At 46.4% G+C, this 18,798-nt stretch overlaps 1 protein-coding gene across 5 annotated transcripts in view; it reads right to left on the reverse strand.

The window, feature by feature from the left end:
* The window catches only part of PI4KB (phosphatidylinositol 4-kinase beta), a 29,983-nt gene extending 12,229 nt beyond the window's left edge, over window positions 1-17,754 (reverse strand). The window contains exons 1-5 of one of the 5 annotated variants that reach the window (XM_076000121.1): window positions 17,328-17,724; window positions 15,294-15,486; window positions 8,080-9,016; window positions 3,087-3,131; window positions 390-617 (exon numbers count right to left, since the gene is read on the reverse strand). In XM_076000121.1, the coding sequence (XP_075856236.1) occupies window positions 390-617; window positions 3,087-3,131; window positions 8,080-8,988 (1,182 nt within the window). In that variant the 5' untranslated portion in view covers window positions 8,989-9,016; window positions 15,294-15,486; window positions 17,328-17,724. Of the gene's footprint in view, window positions 1-389; window positions 618-3,086; window positions 3,132-8,079; window positions 9,017-15,293; window positions 15,487-17,327 lie in introns of all 5 variants that reach the window. The other 4 variants (XM_012767567.3, XM_076000122.1, XM_012767568.3 and 1 more) reach the window with 4 other exon arrangements.
* Between the last annotated feature and the right edge of the window lie 1,044 nt (window positions 17,755-18,798).

Here is an 18,798-nt window from a genome sequence, read left to right on the forward strand (position 1 = left end):
AAAAGATCAGGCTTCTTTGGCTTTGGTACAGAAAAACAAAGCCCGTGCTGGGTGCAGTGGCTTGTGCCTGTTATCCCAGCTTCTCAGAAGGGTGAAGTGGGAGGATCACTTGAACCCAGAAGTTTGAGACCAGCCTGGGCAATGTAGTTAAAACCCATCTCAAAAAAACAAACAAAAAAACCCCCAAAAACCAAAGCCCAAGAAGGGGAACATGAGGGCTCTCAAAATCACAATAACACTGAGATAGAGTCATGGTTGACACATGGATCATGAACTATGAAGGAAGTATAGGACTTTGGTGGGGGTAACCCTGGGCATATACACAAAGCCTAGAAAATCATGGCAATAGAGTCATGTCAGGGGTAGGGTTTGGGCCAGAGCCCACCTACCTTGTCCTTAGAGTTGAGGACAACAGCCTGTGTGTGGGGTACGCGGACCACGTGGTGGTCAAAGCCAGCAGTGGGCAGCCAAACTCGGGCAGGGAGCTTATGGTTGAGCAGGGAGAGCTCTGAGATCAGCCGCTGTGTTTTCTGTTCTTTGGTGGGGAGCGTGGCGAGCCGCTTGCCAATTGCCATCAGGGATTTGATGAATTCTCGCTCAGGGGCCAATCGAATAGGCTACAGGGGATTGGGATAAAACAAAAGATGGTGAAGAAACCATAGAAAAAAGTGGCCCACCCACTCAATTACTACGGGCCAATCAGGCCAGAGGCCCTAGTGTCTGGAGAACTGCAGGAAAGGAGCAACCTTTTGGCCCTAGTAGGAGATTCCACCCCATCCCTTGCAGTTTGAATTGAGAACAGCCAGCACGTTCCTTCTCCATAGGCTATCTTGAGGGTAAGGGGGCCATGAGTTCAGGTAACTGGGATGTACCCCTTTTCTCTTGGACTTGAGTTCCTTAAGGACTGTCCCAAGCCTTCCGAATGGGCAGAGGGACAACATCTGGAGAGGTTAGCCAGGGCCCCAGAAAGAATAGTTGCTTACAATTGAAGTGTTTCACCCATCTCAAGAACAGGGTTGTCCCTCTCCCCATCTGGATCCTTGGGCTGGAACTCTGCCAAGGGGCTCTGCCGAAGCCCACAAGGCTAGGGAAGGGAGCTCCAAGTTAATATTTCAGCTTTCAAAGAAGGAAGGTGCTCTTCAATTATTTCTGTTGATTTCCATGGTATTCCCCTATCCATCCCACAATCTCTTACAAGGAGATGCACATGCAGGGGATGGGATAGGATGAGCAGACTTTGCATTAATGAGAGAACAATCAAGGAGACAGAAAAAGCAGATGGAGGAAGGGAGGGAGGGACAGGTGGGTGGAAAAAGCGACAGTTCCTTTTAGGTCCTGATCATGGCCTGAAGGTCTGTCTCTTCTAGTGATTTCTCCTTGGGTCCTCCTCTCCTACCTCTTAGCAACTAGGCTCCCCATATTAGGTCCCTGCTGTGAGTTTGGCTCCTCATGCTGGGCACTTCCGTCATCCCCAGAAAGGGCAAAGTCAGTCTGGGGATAAGGTTGGGGTGGGGAAAAAGACAGACTCGGCTAGACATGAAGAAGGGCTCTTTTCACAGTCTAGGTCCTTTTACTATAAGAGGCATTTTATCAAGATAGCAACCCAACTCCCCATCACATCTCCACTCAGCTATATAAGAACAACATCTCCCCCTCTTTTAGAAGCATTTCACTCAGCAGGCTTTTCTCTCCCTTTCTATGTGTGCCTTGCTTAGTTTCCTGATTGAGAATTTCTACCCTCACTCCCTCACACTGCAAAAAAAAAAAAAAAAGCTTCTTTTGAAAACTGGGCAGTACCAGGTCTGCCTCTCCATGTGCAACAGAGCCAGGGTTCAAAGGAAAAGCTCATCTCTCAGCCTCTGCCCCATGGGGGCTGGCTAAGAGTGCCATACAAATAATGAAATAGGGTGTCTAAATCAGTCAGGAAAGCTTTAGGGGGCTGAGCTGAAAAGAGATAAAAAAAAAAAAGGAAAACAATAGAACTGGGCTTTTATGGTCCCTGGAAATATCCTGGAGGCCTAATAGAGAAAGAGAAAGAAAAGAAGAGGAAATTTGAAGACTCACTCCTTCCTTCATCCAGATCCCCTAATCCATCCACTCAGGTGGCAAATGGTCACTGTTTCAAGGACCCACCAATTCCTAGTCATTTCAGATTAGAAAAGACAGAATCCCTTCCCATCCTCAAATCAGCATTTGGGTTGGGGGTCCCTAATTAACATGAGCATGTTGGAAATGTGACCCCAGGCCTCAAGAGAGGCTCTGCCACATGGGAGGAGACAGGATCATGATTGAAAGGGGATTAGCACAGAACATAGAAAACTGATTGGGTAGACAAATCAAAAATAAAATGTAAAAAATTATCCAAACTCTCTGAGGGTCCTGCATTTCCTCTCACGTCTTTGCCCAGCAACAAGGTCCAAGACCCTGTGGGACCAAGAGGGTCAGAGGTTAGTCCAGAGGGAACAAGAAAGGAGGATGGGGATTAAGGGACATCCTGGGCAGTGAGCTGGGAAAAGGGAAGAACTCAGACCTGGAAAAAATGTGGTTGAAGTTAAAAAAGAAAACCAGTTGTAGGGAGGTGAAACTTTCCATCAGGCCAAGTCCTGTTTGTTTTTCGAGCTAGCTCACCAGTATAGGGCCTATCATTTAGAAGACTCAGAATAAATATTTGATAATCTGGTGGCAGAAGCCATGGGGAAAGGGTGGGAGAAACAGGATCCTGGGGGTTTCTGCCAGGCAGTTCTTGGCTCCAATCCAGGACTGAACTCTACCTCTCTCCCAGCTGTGTGCTCCAGAGACCCAGGAGCTGAGGGCTGAGTAGCACTGCATCCCAGCTGTCTCTGAGAGAAATATCAACTGAGCATATCTCAGCCAGGCTCAGGACATCAGCAGCAAATGGAGGAGGTCAGGGGGACTCCTCCATGTCTGGGAGGCCTGGGAGGGAGAAGCTGATATCACAGGAAGAAAAAGGGGCCTTTAACTCCAGCCTTGGCTTGGGGGGCTCAGAAGACCTGGGGACTGGGGACGGAGAGGAAATGCGGCCATGGGGGGAGCCTGCCACCCAGTCCCAGCCTGGCCCCACTTACGGAACTGAATGAATTATCAATACTCTCGGTGCTGGAGGAGAGCTCCTGGGAAAGGGCCAGAGGGCAAGGGGAGAAGGAGGGGGCAGGGAGGTAGGGGAGAGAGACAAAGGCAAAGAATTTAGCTCCAACTTGGATCATAACCACTTCTCTAGTGAAGCTCTACCTTTCTGCTTTAATAAAGGAAAATCAACCCAGAAATGCCACTTGCCCAGACACTGTGGGAGATGCTAGAAGGCCAGTTCTGACCTTGAAGTCAGAATAGTTGAACAGACAAAGTGGCCTCTGCTTTTCATTTTATTCCCTTCTGTTCTCACCTGAATCGTCCTTCTAGGACAAAACCCTAAAGCTGGGTCCCTCGGATAGTAACTCTGCACTGCCAACCGAACTCTCCTCCGTGGGGACCACCACCACAGAGGGACTGAATTATAACAAGTTGTGTGACCCCATACTGGAAACCCCTTGTTTCTCCAGCTTCTTAGAAATCTCAGGGAGGAAGAAGAGCTAAACGTTTAGTGGCAGGTATACTTTCTAATCCGCCTCATTATCCCCATGGGAAGCTGAATCCCAACTTTGAACTTGTGTGACAAAGGGCATCCCAGATCTATGAACCTGAAATCTTTGGCTGGATGCTGGTAGGAGTAGAGGAGAAATCAATCTCTAACCCCCCTTAGGCTTTCTATCAGGCTATTCCACATGACACTCAATATATTACAATTGTGTTTTTTTTTGAGACAAGGTCTTGCTTGCTCTGTCACCCAGGCTGGAGTGCAGTGGCACAATCATCCATATATTACATTTTTTTTTTTGAGACAGTCTCACTCTGTTGCCTGGGCTAGAGTACCGTGGCGTCATCATAGCTCACAGCAACCTCAAACTCCTAGGCTCAAGCGATCCTCCTGCCTCAGCCTCCCGAGTAGCTAGGACTACAGGCACGTGCTACCGTGCCCAGCTACTTTTTCTATATATATTAGTTGGCCAATTAATTTCTTTCTACTTATAGTAGAGACAGGGTCTCACTCTTGCTCAGGCTGGTCTTGAACTCCTGAGTTCAAGCAATCCTCCCGCCTCAGCCTCCCAGAGTGCTAGGATTACAGGCGTGAGCCACCGTGCTGGGCCCACATATTACAATTTTTTGATGTAAGTTGGTAAATTCATCTGAGAAAGCTGACTAGCTGGAGAGCAGCTGTCCCAGTTTCAGTCTAGCAAATTTATCTAAACATCACCCTGTCCCTGTGTCCTACTGGTGTCTGTGAGCAAGACAGAAAAAAGAGATGGTGGTCAAATTCTCATTCAGCAGCTCTGCAGTGGTGCTCACGCACAGGGCCCATCCCAGGTTCTATCCAACAGTATCTCCCACAGCAGGGAGCAGGGGCAGCATGTGTGCACAAATAGGCAGGACATGGGGGTCCTGGACTTAAGAGACAAAGTTCTGAGAGTTCCCAGGGCAGGAAGGCAGCTTCTACTCTGGAATCAGCATTTCAAATGTCTACTTAATTCAGTTTCATGGTTTAAGTTCTATTCTAGCTGGAGGTCCTATAGTCAGGTCCTTCCTTAAAGAATCTGGGGAGAACAGCACTTTGAGGAGAAGCCACACTTGGAAAGACTCCCCTGAGGCAACAACTATTCCACTTCAGATCAAATTAAGGCAGAGAGGATGTCAGAGTCTATTCTGACTTAGTAGTTCAATTTCTACCCATGAGCTGGTTGGGAAAGGACAGCAGGCAGGACATTGGCTCTATGAGCAATGCTTTTGCTAATTCTCTCACACACAGGTCCCATCTGACTCATTAACCTCCCATATCATGACCTGCTCCTCTCCTCCTACTCCCTGGGCTTGAGTCACTCATAGTGAGTCAGCTCCAAGGAGTAAAGCTTAGGCCAAGAGCTGACATCACACCGTATCAGGTTGGAAGGCCCACTCAGGCTTCCAGTGTGACAGGCAGATTTCTCTGTACAAAGGTTGCAGTCCTGAAAAGACAAAGCTGATCTACTAAGAGTGTCATTATGTGGGGCAGGGTGTGGGGAGGTTGTGGTATCTAAATTCCCTCTCTGCTTCCTGTACCCTCACCCTATGGCAAAATATTTATAATTTGGTTACAAATGGGAAGGAACACTGCTGAGCAGAGTTCCCTTACTAAGCTGATAAAATTGCTTTGAAAAGGCACACTTTATGGAGGGAATGGTGGGAGATGGGAGAAATCAGTGCTAGAGCCCTCTGATTGCAGAGAGGAGCAGGAGGTGCAAAGGAATCCTCATGGAAAGAAACAGAACCCTCTGTGAGATCTGGGTAGAGAAGAGCTCTGCAGGAAGACCCCAGGCAGGAAGAGAACTATACAAGCAGCCGCTGGCCCTCTTCCTTGAGTCCCCACCTCATCCTCTGGAGCTCCTTTACTGGTGGTGGGAACATAGGATTAAACTCAGAACCCAGAAGGCAAGAGATTGGGAGCAGCAGAGTGTCAGGGTCGCCTTAGAGATTTTCCTTCTATAATATCTCTGCACAGGCCTTAAGAAAATTATGTGCTTTATTTTAGTAAGCGGTATACTTCATGCTTATGGCAGGAAACAACTTTTTAAGAGAGTCACAAACTAAATAGTTCCCTAGTAATGGGGGTTTCCATATTACCTTAAAAGATCCTAGAGGGAATGACAGCATTTTATCTTCTATCCTCCACAGCTGTGCACACTGTGAGGTCAGTATTTGTTGAGTGAATAAATGCATTACAGGAGACAGGGAGGAAAAGAAGAAGGAAAACCAATTCCCTTGGTATGTGGAGGACAAAGGCCTTGATAGACATATATCCTCCAAATGCCAAAGGGGTTAGGAGAGACCCCTGTGCTAAAGATTTCCAATCCTCAGAAACCTAGTGATATTCATAGTTATCTTCTTTCCCTTTTTCTTGCTCTCCCATTTTCTGAGGAGCCATAGTGGATTCAGGTGCCTCATTCTGCCAGCATGGGATAACCTAGGAGTGCCTAGGGATGTAGGATCTCCTTCCTTTGCTGGATTTAGTGACCCAAGATAAGGAGTCAGGTTGAGGAGAATGGCAGCTAGAGAACTCACCCTAGATGATAAAAGGACTCATAGAATACCTGCCTCTCAGTGCAGGTACGGGTAGGAGTTAGACGTGAGGAAGAGGGACCAAGGATCAGCATAGAGTAAGAAAAGCCCTGAGGCCTCAACTTTCCTGTTCCTAAGATGAGGACTACAAAATGGATACAGAGAAAAGCCAAGCCTGACAAAAGGCACCAAGGAATGCACTTTCAGTTGCTCACACTCATACTGTTACAGGTTTGACCCCAAGAAGAGACAGCTCTCAAATCCTTCATGCCCTTAGTTACACCAGACTTGGGAAGACTCTTCTTGCTCTGCAACAACCTCCCTTCATGACCCTGGGCTTCACTGCCAAGCTCAACCAGAAATGAAAATGGTCCATTCTGCTTCTGAGAACAGCTTGGGCTTTGCCTATGCATGGATGTGGAAGCTCAGATGGCCATGCCCTGGGCTCTTTTTCCCTAAATGGCCTTTGACAGCTGGAGACCTGGGGAAGTAGATGCTGAGAAATAACCAAAGTAGTTCAGCTGAATGGTTATGAGCACCAGCTGTGGATTTGAGGCCTGGTCTGACACTCACTAGTTGAGAAACCTTGGGCAAATCATCTGATCTTTCTTAGCCTCAGTTTCCTCACTGGTAAAATAATACCTGTCTCTTAGGGTTGTTGTTGGGATTAAATGTAAAATACTTGGCGTGATGCCTGACACATATTAAGTGCTCAATAAATGTTAGCACTTTTAGCTTTACCATTATTATATTATCATAATAAAATACCAAATTTCCAGAGACAGCAAGCTCTGTAGTCTCCCCTTCTTCCTGCCTTTTCCCTTCTCTAGTCACTCTAACCTCCTTTTACTTGAAAGAAGTTCCATTGTATTAAAAATGTGGGTGAGTTATGTGCCCCACAGAAGCAGATGCCAAGACCATGGTTATACACATTTTCCAACAAGTGCAAATTCCTCATATTTTTCTCCCTTCTTTTCTAGGCTGGGCTGGCAGCCAGGATGGGAGTCTGGCCAATGGTGAGTCAGAGAGGGGGACTGGGGCACCACTGTCTGGCTGGGACATCAGGTCACCAATACTTGGTTGTCCTCTGGGCAACTTTCCCTGCTATCTGTCCAGATGTGGAGTGGGGTAGGGGTGTATAACCTACTGATGTGCTCATCTCCTCCCTGCTCAACCAGAGGAACCACCTAAATTGGATATCCCCAACTGCTGCCGTAGCTTCTATTTCTTCCCAGCCTCCAGGTCCTTGACTAGGCACTAGACTTGCTCCAGACTAAGACTGCTTCTCTCTTCCCTTTGTGCTTCTTCCAAATGATATGGGAGAGATATCAGCAAGGCAATCTTTCCTGCAAAGAAAGGTCAGGCAGGTGGGCATTCTGCAGATGCCTCAGTGATAAAGAATGAACTTTACCCTCATGTCAACAAAAGGCAGGATCTTCAGGAGATAGAGGAGAGGGATTATGAAGAGGTGTGGCCAGGAGAATGAAGCTGATGTTCTAACATCCCCCTTCCCCAGCACACACAAAGACAGTAGCCCCTTTTTCCTTTCCCATGGCTGCTGTTTTGAAGGCTCTAGTAGCTATCCCAGGTCTCAAGTCAGGGTGGTGAGGGACTCTGCCACAATTCGAAGTAGGCAGTTAATGGAATGGCAGTGTAGTTTAATAAAAACAACTTTGAACACAGTCAGGAGTATCAGCCTCACCATATATGACCGGAGGCAAGTCACTTTATCTCTGGGTCTCTGAGTTCTTCCTCTGTAAAATGAGGCAGTTGGAATACATGAATTCTAAGGTCATTTTCCATTCTAACATTCCATGCTTTTATCAGTGATATGAAACAGAGGGAAGGACAGAAAGGACAGAGTAACTCTATATAAGACATCCTGTCTCCATGCAGCCCTCTGCCCTGCCTCTCTGTCCCTCCCCAGAATTTTACCTCATCCTCATTCTCCACTTTAGGGTTGCTGGCTGTTCGTTTCAGGTTGCTGCTGAGACTTATGCTGGCGGTGGCATCTGACTTAGAACGCTGGTGAGTCCTTTTAGAGGGAGACAGCCCTGTGTCAGGGGCTGGGCTCAAGGAAGGCAGCTCCCTCTTTCGGTGAGCTGGCTTCAACTCATCTGAGAGGATCAGCTTCCGTAGCTTGGTCCCACGGGAGTGTCGTTGAGTGGAAATGTGCATGTCTGAAGAGTAGGCCCCAAGCAACAGGGCACACTGGAGGGAAAAGTTAATGCTCTGGCGGCAACGGTGGACTATGTAGGGTTTAATGGCATCACCCACATCCTCATCCATGTGGATGTACATGTTAAGCAGCTGGGGCAGATAGAAGTCCACATCCTCATCGCGAAAGCAGAAGAGCCGGTTGCCGATGTAGGCTTGCACTCCAGGCTCCTTGGAGTTATAAAGGTATGAAATGGCCATGGAGATGTCAAACAGTTTTGATTCAAACAGCCTCAGCAGCCAAGACTGCTTAGCTGAGTTATTTTGCCGCTGCCTTCTTGCTCCTTTGGCTGTGCTTGAGGCCACAGTGGCCCCCATCTCATCTTCCTCCTCCCTGATCTGAGCAGGTGGATCATCTAGGCAACGGATTTCACTGTCCACACCATCCCCATTGACCAACTCCAGTGGGGAGCCTCTGCCAGAGATGGCTACGCCTCCATGCAAAAGCTTGACTTTCTCCAACACCTCCTGGCAAGCCTTCTGGGCTACCTCAGGGTCAATCACTGATAGTTCCCCGACCCCCTCCGTGATGACACTTAGCAAGGAGCCCCCATTATTCCCTGCTGGGCCAGGAGTCGGCTCAGAAGTTGGCTTCAAGGGGGCAGGCTCCACTACTGTGTCTCCCATGGCCACAGCCAGACTTCGAGCTTCCAAGCTATAGGAGGAGGGAGGAAGAAAGGAACAAAAAGGGAGACACATACACACACTGGTTAGTGGTGCCATCCTAAGGTCTTCCCTTCGCCATAAAACCTTCCCAGGCACCTCTTTTTGTCTTCCTGGACTCCTTCAAAATCAGATGAAAGCATCTCCTCCCAGGAAGCTTTCCCTGACTACCTCCACTTCTTATCACTATATTACTTTTTATTTCTTCTGCACTTACTCAGCTTAGCCTCTGTTCTTAGCTTATATGTGTGAAATGTTGCTTTATATGTGTTATGTTTATATAGGTTTACACATTCTTCAGGTAGATTGGGGGAGCAATTCAATCGTATTCCCTTATTCCTAACTCTTCAAATACTTTTCTATCCTCTTGCTCTTTCTGTCTTCCTTTAAATGCCTGTCATACCTTTTCCTTTTCCTCTTTAAGGAATATGTTCTTACTTATATAACATTCTACACACAGGTACTGTGCATCTCACCTTTATTTAGTATTGAAGTCTTTTTTTTTTTCTTTTGAGAACTCTATTGCCTGGGCCAGAGTGCCGTGGCGTCAGCTTAGCTCACAGCAACCTCAAACTCCTGGCCTCAAGCTATCCTTCTGCTTCAGCCTCCCAAGTAGCTGGGACTACAGGCGCTCACCACCATGCCTGGCTAATTTTTTGTTTCTATTTTTAGTTGTCTGGCTAATTTTTGCTATTTTTAGTACAGACAGGGTCTCGAATTCCTGAGCTCAAGTGATCCTCCCGCCTCAGCCTCCCAGAGTGCTAGGATTACAGGCCTGAGCCACCGCACCTGGCCTTGAAGTCTTGATATATTCTTCTAGTTACAGATACATTCTTACTGTCCCTTTTAGACTCAAAGCTCCCAGAGAATCAAGGCCAGCAAATACTACGCCAGGCTTCACTTAGGAGAAAACAGCTCTAAAACAGCCATCATCGACCCTGCTGAAGTTGTGCCATTGCTCTGCTTGCCTGACTTCATGATATCACCCTCCTTTCTCTAGTGCTGTAACAGCTGACATACAGTGGAAAGAGTCCTGCACTTGGAGGCAAATAGGCTGGAGTTCAAAATCCTCTGCCTTATGGAACATGTGCACAGGAGAAGGAAATAACATTTCACTTTATAAGCACTGTATTGTAAGTGGAAAATGCAACATCTTAAATAAAACTGTATTTTAAAAAAAGTCCTCTGCCTTCATAAGATGTACAAACTTATGCAAGCCACATACTTTCTGAGTTTCAGTTTTCTCAACTGCAAAGTGGGAAAAAACACTTCTCCTTGTTGCTGTGTGGATTAAATAACTTCATGTGTGTAAAAGGATCTAGCACAGTCCTGGCACACAGTAGTACTCGTACTCAATAAATGCTAGTTGAATCCTAATCATTTAAAAGGTTAGTAAACAATGTATGTGTATGTATTTATAATACAAAACTTATATTGTTTTTATAAAGGAAGTGAATTAGAGTTATACTTGTTTGAGAATCTTCTAAAACACTTATGATAGCCCTCTCCCAATCCCCTACTTTCCTCACTATCATATATACACTCCAAGAACAGAAAGGGCTGTAAGAAGGCAAAAAGAAATCAGGCTAGGACTCATTGATCTAGAACTTCCAAAGAACAAGGAGAAACAGGACCACAATAACTAAAACCCCTCTCCAGAGGGACTCTTGGCAAGGAAATTCAGTGAGAGAACACTGCTGACAAAAGGCCACTGCCCTTCAAGTGCAATTCTTCAGAGTTTCATCAAATCCAGATCAGGAGAATCAGTGCAGGACAGGAGAAAATTTCATCAGATCAACCTGGCTCCAGAATCTGGCTATAGCTAATAATGGACTTAGAGGCCTCTTCACAAAAATGCTCAAAAGTGTGAGCAAGAGGAAGGCTTTTGTAGAGCTGGAATGCACATAATTTCTACCTATTAGTGACATCACCTTTGACCCTAGTGACCCTAGGAGCATATACTTTGGGTAGGTGGAAGAAGGAGGCCCATAGATTCTCTAGTCACTCTGGGAGACCATTTTCCACCACCACCCTTCCATTACCTCTTCTTGCACCTCTGAAATGTTAAGACTCATAGTTCCTTTGATCTGCCAATATCATATAGTCCAGCTCTCTGCCTCCTAGCAGTCACCACCAAAGTTTTGCAGAGAGACATATGGGGAACTCTTCTGTTCTCAGAGATCACAAAAAAATGCTACTTCAGTTTCTTTCTCCCAACTGTGTCAAGCAAGAAGTTCATCCCTGAATTTAATATCCCTGATGCAGCTTGAGCTTAGTATTGGTAAAGTGACAAATCTTTCACTCTGTTGTCACCCAGAATTAGGCAGTGTCCCCTGAGCAGTAGAACCAGCATGGCTGCCTATGTGGATCTGTCTCTACTCGCAACTATGGGTGGCACAGGAATATTAAGAAAGAAGCTTTAATCATTCCCTGCCACACCTTTGTAGGGCACCCTCATCAGAGGATCACTGTAATTCAGCTGGAACCAGTACCTTTTAGATCTGCTTAAAGACTCACATGATAGCCTCAATCATCCTATACAACCAACTCCCTTTCTCAATTTTTGTATGCTTGGTACATCTTTCCCTTTTCTTCTACTCCAGAGACTTCCAAGTCACTGAAAGCTCCTAAAAGTCCACTTTTCAAAACTTTCAAAGGAAATGAAGTTCAGACATTTTCCTACATACAACATCTCAGACCTCACTAGGAAATTTAGCAGATGCCTATTCCAACTAATACAATTGGGATTATTACATGAGGAAGGCAAAAGAAGAGAAACTCCCAGGGCTCAGCTAAGAACCCCACATCACAGTATTCAGAAGACTTCACCACTGAACAGACTTCCCCATCTGGCAGCTTTTACTCCTCAGGGAACCAAACAACATCAAGAGATGCAAGAAAGCCAGACTCCTCTCCTCTATAAGCAGCTCTGCTACTAGAAACCACCAAATTGGAGCTGGGCCTTCCTACTGGCCTGTAAGAAACTTGAGGACTACCTGCATCTGAAGCAAATCATGGGGAGAAGAAGGTGTTGAAGGGAACAGGGTTAGATTGTTTTGAAAATTTAGGCAATAGAAATGGGAGTCTTCAAAACCTAAATCCACACATAGTCTTCAATATCAATTCATTCATTTCTGAATGCAAAAAAAAACCAACTTACCTTTGAGGGTAGCCATTCTAAAGAAAGCAAAAGGACTAGAAACAAAAGAAAAAGAGTAGGAACAAGTCCACTGTTCACTACCCTTCTCCTTGTAAGTCAGAAGAATAAGAAAAAAGGGACAGAAGAGAACTCAAACCTTTAATACCAAATTACTCCTATGGCCTTCAAGGACATTCAGACAACTGAGGCTCCACACTTCACCCTGGGAGCCTAAACTCTCCTTCTAGATTTCAGGAAAAATAAAAGAGGCCTCCCCTGCCCCAGCCTAGCAGCTGGCCTCTAGGAAAGAGGGGTAGGAATAGAAGGAGTGCTGAGAATTTGCTGGGTTCCATAGCTCCCATCTAGGCAAAGTAGGGAATCCTAGTCTGAGTATCAAAGTTTCTAACAGTAAGGGCAGAACAACGGCTAGAGAGGACAGAGAGGGTGTATACACATGTGTTCCGTGTGACTGAGCAGTTAAGTGCATGTCTGCAGAGGACTCTGGGGGGAGGGGACACTATCACTTAACCTGGCTTTCCACTTCTCACCACCTCAAAAGATTCTAGGCTAATAACCTTCCACTGGCCTCCATTAAAGGACTTATGGGACTGGTCCCTGCTAGGACAGAATGGTAAAGAGCCCCACCCATAATCAATCCCTAGTTAATCGCCATTCCCTTCTTAACATCTTTCTCCATGGACTAGATAAATATGGACTGGTTCAGACCAATCCTGATGTTTTTATCTGTTCCTCTAATTTCATGGAATGGACTTTAAGGGATCATATGATCTAGTGCTCTGCCTTCAAGCAGGCAGGCAAGCTCAATTTTCCTCCTCCTTTTAAAGGATCATTTTCCCTTACCCTTTTTTCCACATCTCATGATCCTCTGAGATGGATCCATGAGATGTGGAAAAAAGGGCAGGGGAGTCAATGTCTTCACCCTACAAGGTGGGTTAAGAGAGACTGTTAAAAGTTAATGGAGGCCGGGCGCGGTGGCTCATGCCTGTAATCCTAGCTCTCTGGGAGGCCGAGGCGGGCGGATTGCTCGAGGTCAGGAGTTCAAAACCAGCCCGAGCAAGAGTGAGACCCTGTCTCTACTATAAACACAAAGAAATTAATTGGCCAACTGATATATATATAAAAAATTAGCTGGGCATGGTGGCACATGCCTGTAGTCCCAGCTACTCGGGAGGCTGAGGCAGTAGGATTGCTTGAGCCCAGGAGTTTGAGGTTGCTGTGACCTAGGCTGATGGCACGGCACTCACTCTAGCCTGGACAGCAAAGTGAGACTGTTTCAAAAAAAAAAAAAAAGTTAATGGAAAAGGGCCGAGCGTGGTGGCTCACGCCTGTAATCCCAACACTCTGTGAGGCTGAGGTGGGCGGATTGCTCAAGGTCAGGAGTTCGAAACCAGCCTGAATAAGAGCGAGACCCCCGTCTCTACTATAAATAGAAAGAAATTAATTGGCCAACTAATATATATAGAAAAAATTAGCCGGGCATGGTGGTGCATGCCTGTAGTCCCAGCTACTCGGGAGGTGGAGGCAGCAGGATTGCCTGAGCCCAGGAGTTTGAGGTTGCTGTGAGCAAGGCTGACACCATGGGACTCACTCTAGCCTGGGCAACAAAGTGAGACTCTGTCTCAAAAAAAAAAAAAAGAAAAAAGTTAATGGAAAAGAAAAGGAGGTTCAAATATATTAAAGTTACACAGGCATCCAGTTAAAAGAAATAAAAGTGACATAATTATATAAACAAGAAGTATAAATTTTCTAAAGCTAAATTCTCTTTTGTAACAATAAGTCAAGAAATAAAGGCACAAGCATTTTATCTAAAGCTAAGGGATAAGCTTAAGGACTAAATACAAATAATTAAAGAGGTTAACTCTGAGGGAGAAGGAACAGGAATGAATGGAAAAGGACTGTTGGTTTTCATCATTAACTCTTTCAGTACCATTGGACTTACTACCAAGTGCAAATATTCCTTTAATAATTTTTAGGGCCAAGTATGGTGGCTCACACCTGTAATCCCAGCACTCTGGGAGGATGAAGCAGGAGGATCACTTCAGGCCAGGAACTTGAGACCAGCCTGGGCAACACTGCAAGACCCCGTCTCTACAAAAACTTTAAACATTAGCCAGGCATGGTGGTGCATGCCTGCAGTCCTAGCAGGAGGATCACTTAAGCCCAGGAGTTTGAGGCTGCAGAGAGTTATGATTGCATCATTATACTCCAGCCTAGGCAACAGAGAAAGACCCTGTGTCTAAAAATAATAATAATTTTTAAAAAGAGGTTGCTCTTCAAAAGAGACTCCATATCACCCTAGACTGCCTGTTCTAGGGCTATTAAGAAGTTCTTCCTCGTATCTTAAGGTTTAACTCAAACCTTTAAGAAGGTCTCAACTTATCTTTCCCCTTTGACCTCAATTGTAAAAGTAGAGATTGAGTACTCCTTTTTCCTTGTAGAAACTCAGGGCTGAGTAGTCAAGCAGGCTCAAGCTCCAATGAAATAGGTAAATGCTTACTCAAGGCCCCAAAGGGTGGTGGCATCAGGGGAGAGGGCATTCTCAAGCTACCAGAAGGAGGGTAGTGAGGGCAGTGGTCTCAAGATAGTTAAGTCAATATTGAATCAGGCTGAGAACTCTGTGCAGAGGCATGGAGCTGGTATAAGCAGATTCCAGCCAGACAGCCCAAGCCAGCTCTGGGAGCCCCTGCTGAAACAGACAGATGGCAAAGAAAGCAACCTGTATGTTCACTCCTCTCTGAACTGTTTCTCCCTGTTGCAAGTCCCAAATGTGCTTAAACTAGGCCTTCTCTTATCTCATGCCAATTATTGAAAGATTCCTCCCAAACCTCTTCCCCAAATCAAAGAATCTCAACTTGCTGCTTCAGATGGCATTCAGCAAACTTGTTTTCATGTAGTGTGGACCCAGCTCTGAGAAGGAAGCAGGGAAACTAGGGGAAATATATGATTTCTGTTTGGGGGTGCTTCCAAAGAGTGAAGCTTCTCCTAAAAAGGAGGATTATGTAGAGGCTGCACTCTAGCTTATGATGAGAGAGAAGGGAGAAGTGGGAGGTGGTGGCATAACTACTTTCAAACAGGCCTAGAGTCGGAATATGAATGGAACTTCACGTACCTTCTTTGCTATCACAGGCCAAGAAAGACACATGGCACACAAGGCAACAACTATATTCCTAAGTCCCAGCTCACTCCAAGTTCTCTTTTCCAGCCAGCTTCCTCAAAGGGCTTTCCCATAAACATACTTCTCACCTGTAGAATCTGGATTATAGATCAAGTATGGGAAGAACAGCACAGGTGATCTTAATGCACTGGGGAAAAAAACAGGGCAGATGAAAGAAACTGGCCTGAAGCTTGTCTTTTAAAATGACTTACATCCCTGGTTGTAGACTAGAAAGAGCCAATAGAAAGACCAAGATTAAGGAAAATTCCCAGGATGACTGAACCACCACTAATAAATACCTTTTGTCCGAGGAACCCAGAATGTTTTGTAAACAAATAAACAAAGTCTAATTTTTCCCCTCAACCTACATCCTGCTATTAGCCTAATACTGCACTGATGACTATAGAGTGGACCATTTTCCCAAGATTACTCTAGAGCAGGCGTCCTCAAACTACGGCCCGTGGGCCACATGCGGTGTTTTGGCCCGTTTGTTTTTTTATTTCAAAATAAGGTATGTGCAGTGTGCATAGGAATTTGTTCATAGTTTTTTTTAAACTATAGTTTGGCCCTCCAACGGTCTGAGGGACAGTGAACTGGCCCCCTATTTAAAAAGTTTGAGGACCCCTGCTCTAGAGGTCAGTGAGGAAGTCACATGCTGAACCCAAGAGTCCTAACTGTGAATATACAAGCTTTTTCCACCATCTCATGTTCCTTTTCCCAGTTACCCACCTCCACATTCCACCCAAGGCCTGAGCTCTTATGGAACCAACCAAAACTATTCTAGTAAGCCACAGACAGTAAACTGATTCTTCTGCATCTGGACAGGGGTGAAAAGACATTCTATTCTGTAATTCCTTTAACATAAGCCTAAAATTAAATAATCTGAAACAAAATTTCGCACAACCTCAGTTTCCATGCAGGCCTGCTCAACCCTCCTAGTGGCTGCTCCTGAGGAGTCAGCAAAGTGTAATCTGATAGAGACTTCTTCAAAATTTGCTCCATCCTTTAGAAACACCCTTCTATCCCAAAAAGCCTGAGACAGCTGAGGCTCCCCCTTCTCCCAACACATTCTTCTCCTTAGTTTAAGGTTTAGCTGATCTTGAAATAAGTGGTATGAGGAGATAAAAGAGTATGAAGGAGAACACATAAAGACCATAGGGAAAACAGAACCAAGTGACACAAGAATCAGCAAAATCCTTGAAACTTGAAGGAGGTGTCAAAGGTGGAAATCCTGAATAGGAAGGGGCACTGTCAGATCTTCTCTCTCCTACAGAAACAAACCTCCAGAGGGTTGGGGTATTGAGGAGGGGGAAAGAGAAGCTAAAGAAAGTTATGGGGATCATAAAGCACCCCAAAGAAGAAGGGTGAGGCTAGGTTCAAAGTAGAATTTAAATGGTACTTCAGGAATAATGACAAGGACTTGAGATCCCTTAAAGAGAAGGGACTAGGCGGTTCTTGGAAGCCAGGAGCTAGGCAGGTGGGTGGGTGACGGTGAGGTAATGGAATCAGAAGAAGCAGAGGAAGGGAGGGATACAATCTTTAGCTCCGTGCTGGGGGGTGCACTGAGATCTCGGAGGAAAGGGACAAAACAGGGAAAGAGATCAAGGCGAAGTCCATAGGAAAGGTTTGGGACAGGAACTCAGACAACAAGGACAAACAAGAATGAACATATATGAACTCTGATGTGGAAAGGGTTCGGAACTTAAAAATAATAATTCGAGACGGAGGCAACAGGGATAACAGTGAGGGAGGGGGGAATCCCCGGGGCAGAGGGAGGAGCTAAACAGAAGAGGAAGCCAAAAACCAGAGGAGGACTCCAGGCCTGAGAGGAAAGGGTGGAGAAGGAACCCAGGGTGCAGCTGCCACCGGGAGGGCAGTTTTGTAGTCGAACCCAGGTTGAGGAAGGCTGTACGGGACAGGGTAGAAGAACACCCCCCCACCACCACTACTAGCAGGGCAAAGGTGACTCATGGGGGAGGAGTAGCTTACCTCTGGGGGACCCCCGCGGAGGGGGTGCGGGCGGTCGGGGTCGGACTGCCGACACCGCCGCCTCAGCAGCAGCGGCCACTGCCGGGTTCCATTGGCCGCTTGCGCTTCCCTGACAGCGGCCGCGGCGGCTGCACCAGGCCCCGGCTGCGGGGCTGCCCGCGGCGCCGCCTGAGAGGGCCTTCAGGCTGCCTCAGGTTTGACTGGCCCACACACCCTCCGCTTCCTCCCTCCGTACAACCAAGACCAAAAATAAATAAATTCTCCAGCAGATCTCGATGTAAAATTATTCTCCTGCGTCCAAGCTTTTTTCCCCAGGATATGCTTTCCTGCTTCCCCGACGCTCAGGACCCTATCGATCCCATAGTAATCTAAAGAGTCGTGTGAGCTGCCTGGAACATGCCTGTTCAGAAATAGCAAAGGGGCGGGGAAAAGATGTTTGGAAGTCGGGGAGGGAGGAGAAGGCTAGGGGAGGAACTTACGGATGGGAGGAGTGGCCAATCTTTGAGAGGAGGACCTAAGAGATAATGTTGGAGAGGCTAAGGAAGCCTAGAAGGAAGTGAAATTTGCTGGTTAAGGGGCAGGGCGGGCGGGGATACCCTGTTGGAGAACTATTGACATACTGCGTACTTCCAGAAGTACATTAACATGCAACTTATATGTAAATGAGCCCGTTTGAGTTAGCAATCGAGTTACCATAATTGCTAATCAGCGGCTTTCCCCCTCCCCATTGCTACACGACTCCTTAGTAAATCAAGTTGTGGGATGGACGCTGGTGGACCCAGAAGGGAGAGGAGAAAGAGAGAGGGCCGGCAGGGAAGACAGTCACCCTCACTACTCTTTTCCTACTCATCTTTAAGAACGATGCCAAGATTACGCCCCTTATCGCTTCGCGGATGGCGCGGTCCAACCGCGTCAATCTTTCGTCGTTAGCCGCGTCGTTAGCCGCCTGACTCGAGGCCACGGTTCTGCCTCCAAGATTACCACCTGCCTGGGCAGCCTATGGCCTCCAGCATCCAGACGCTGAGTCCTCCAGGGAGGGGCTGGGCTGGGCCAGGTTGGGAGAGGTGAGTGCAATGACAAAAGCTTGGAGGGCATAATCCCTTCCAAACCAAACCATATAAAACTAAACAAATAAGCAAAAACACGCCTTGCAAAAGGGCCTCCGGTACTGGTTTTGTGTATTTGTCAGTTAGCATATTGATTGAGAGCCCTCTTCCTCAGAACCTCTCTCCTAATGCCTTAACTAGGGCTTAATATTCAACGCCCTTCATAGGGCCTTACTTAATATTCTTCTTTGAGGCTAGTTATTTGAGCCCAGATCTTGGATGCCATCTTCCCTGCCACTGTTTGATCTGGGATAACTGATTTAACCTCTTTGAACCTCATTTTCTATGTCTGCGAAGTGTATGCAGTAATATTAACACCTTACAGGGTTTTGTGAGGATCAAGAGAGTACAGATTACTATAGTAT

This window comes from Microcebus murinus, chromosome 2, assembly GCF_040939455.1.
Source record: "Microcebus murinus isolate Inina chromosome 2, M.murinus_Inina_mat1.0, whole genome shotgun sequence".
NCBI lineage: Eukaryota > Metazoa > Chordata > Mammalia > Primates > Cheirogaleidae > Microcebus > Microcebus murinus.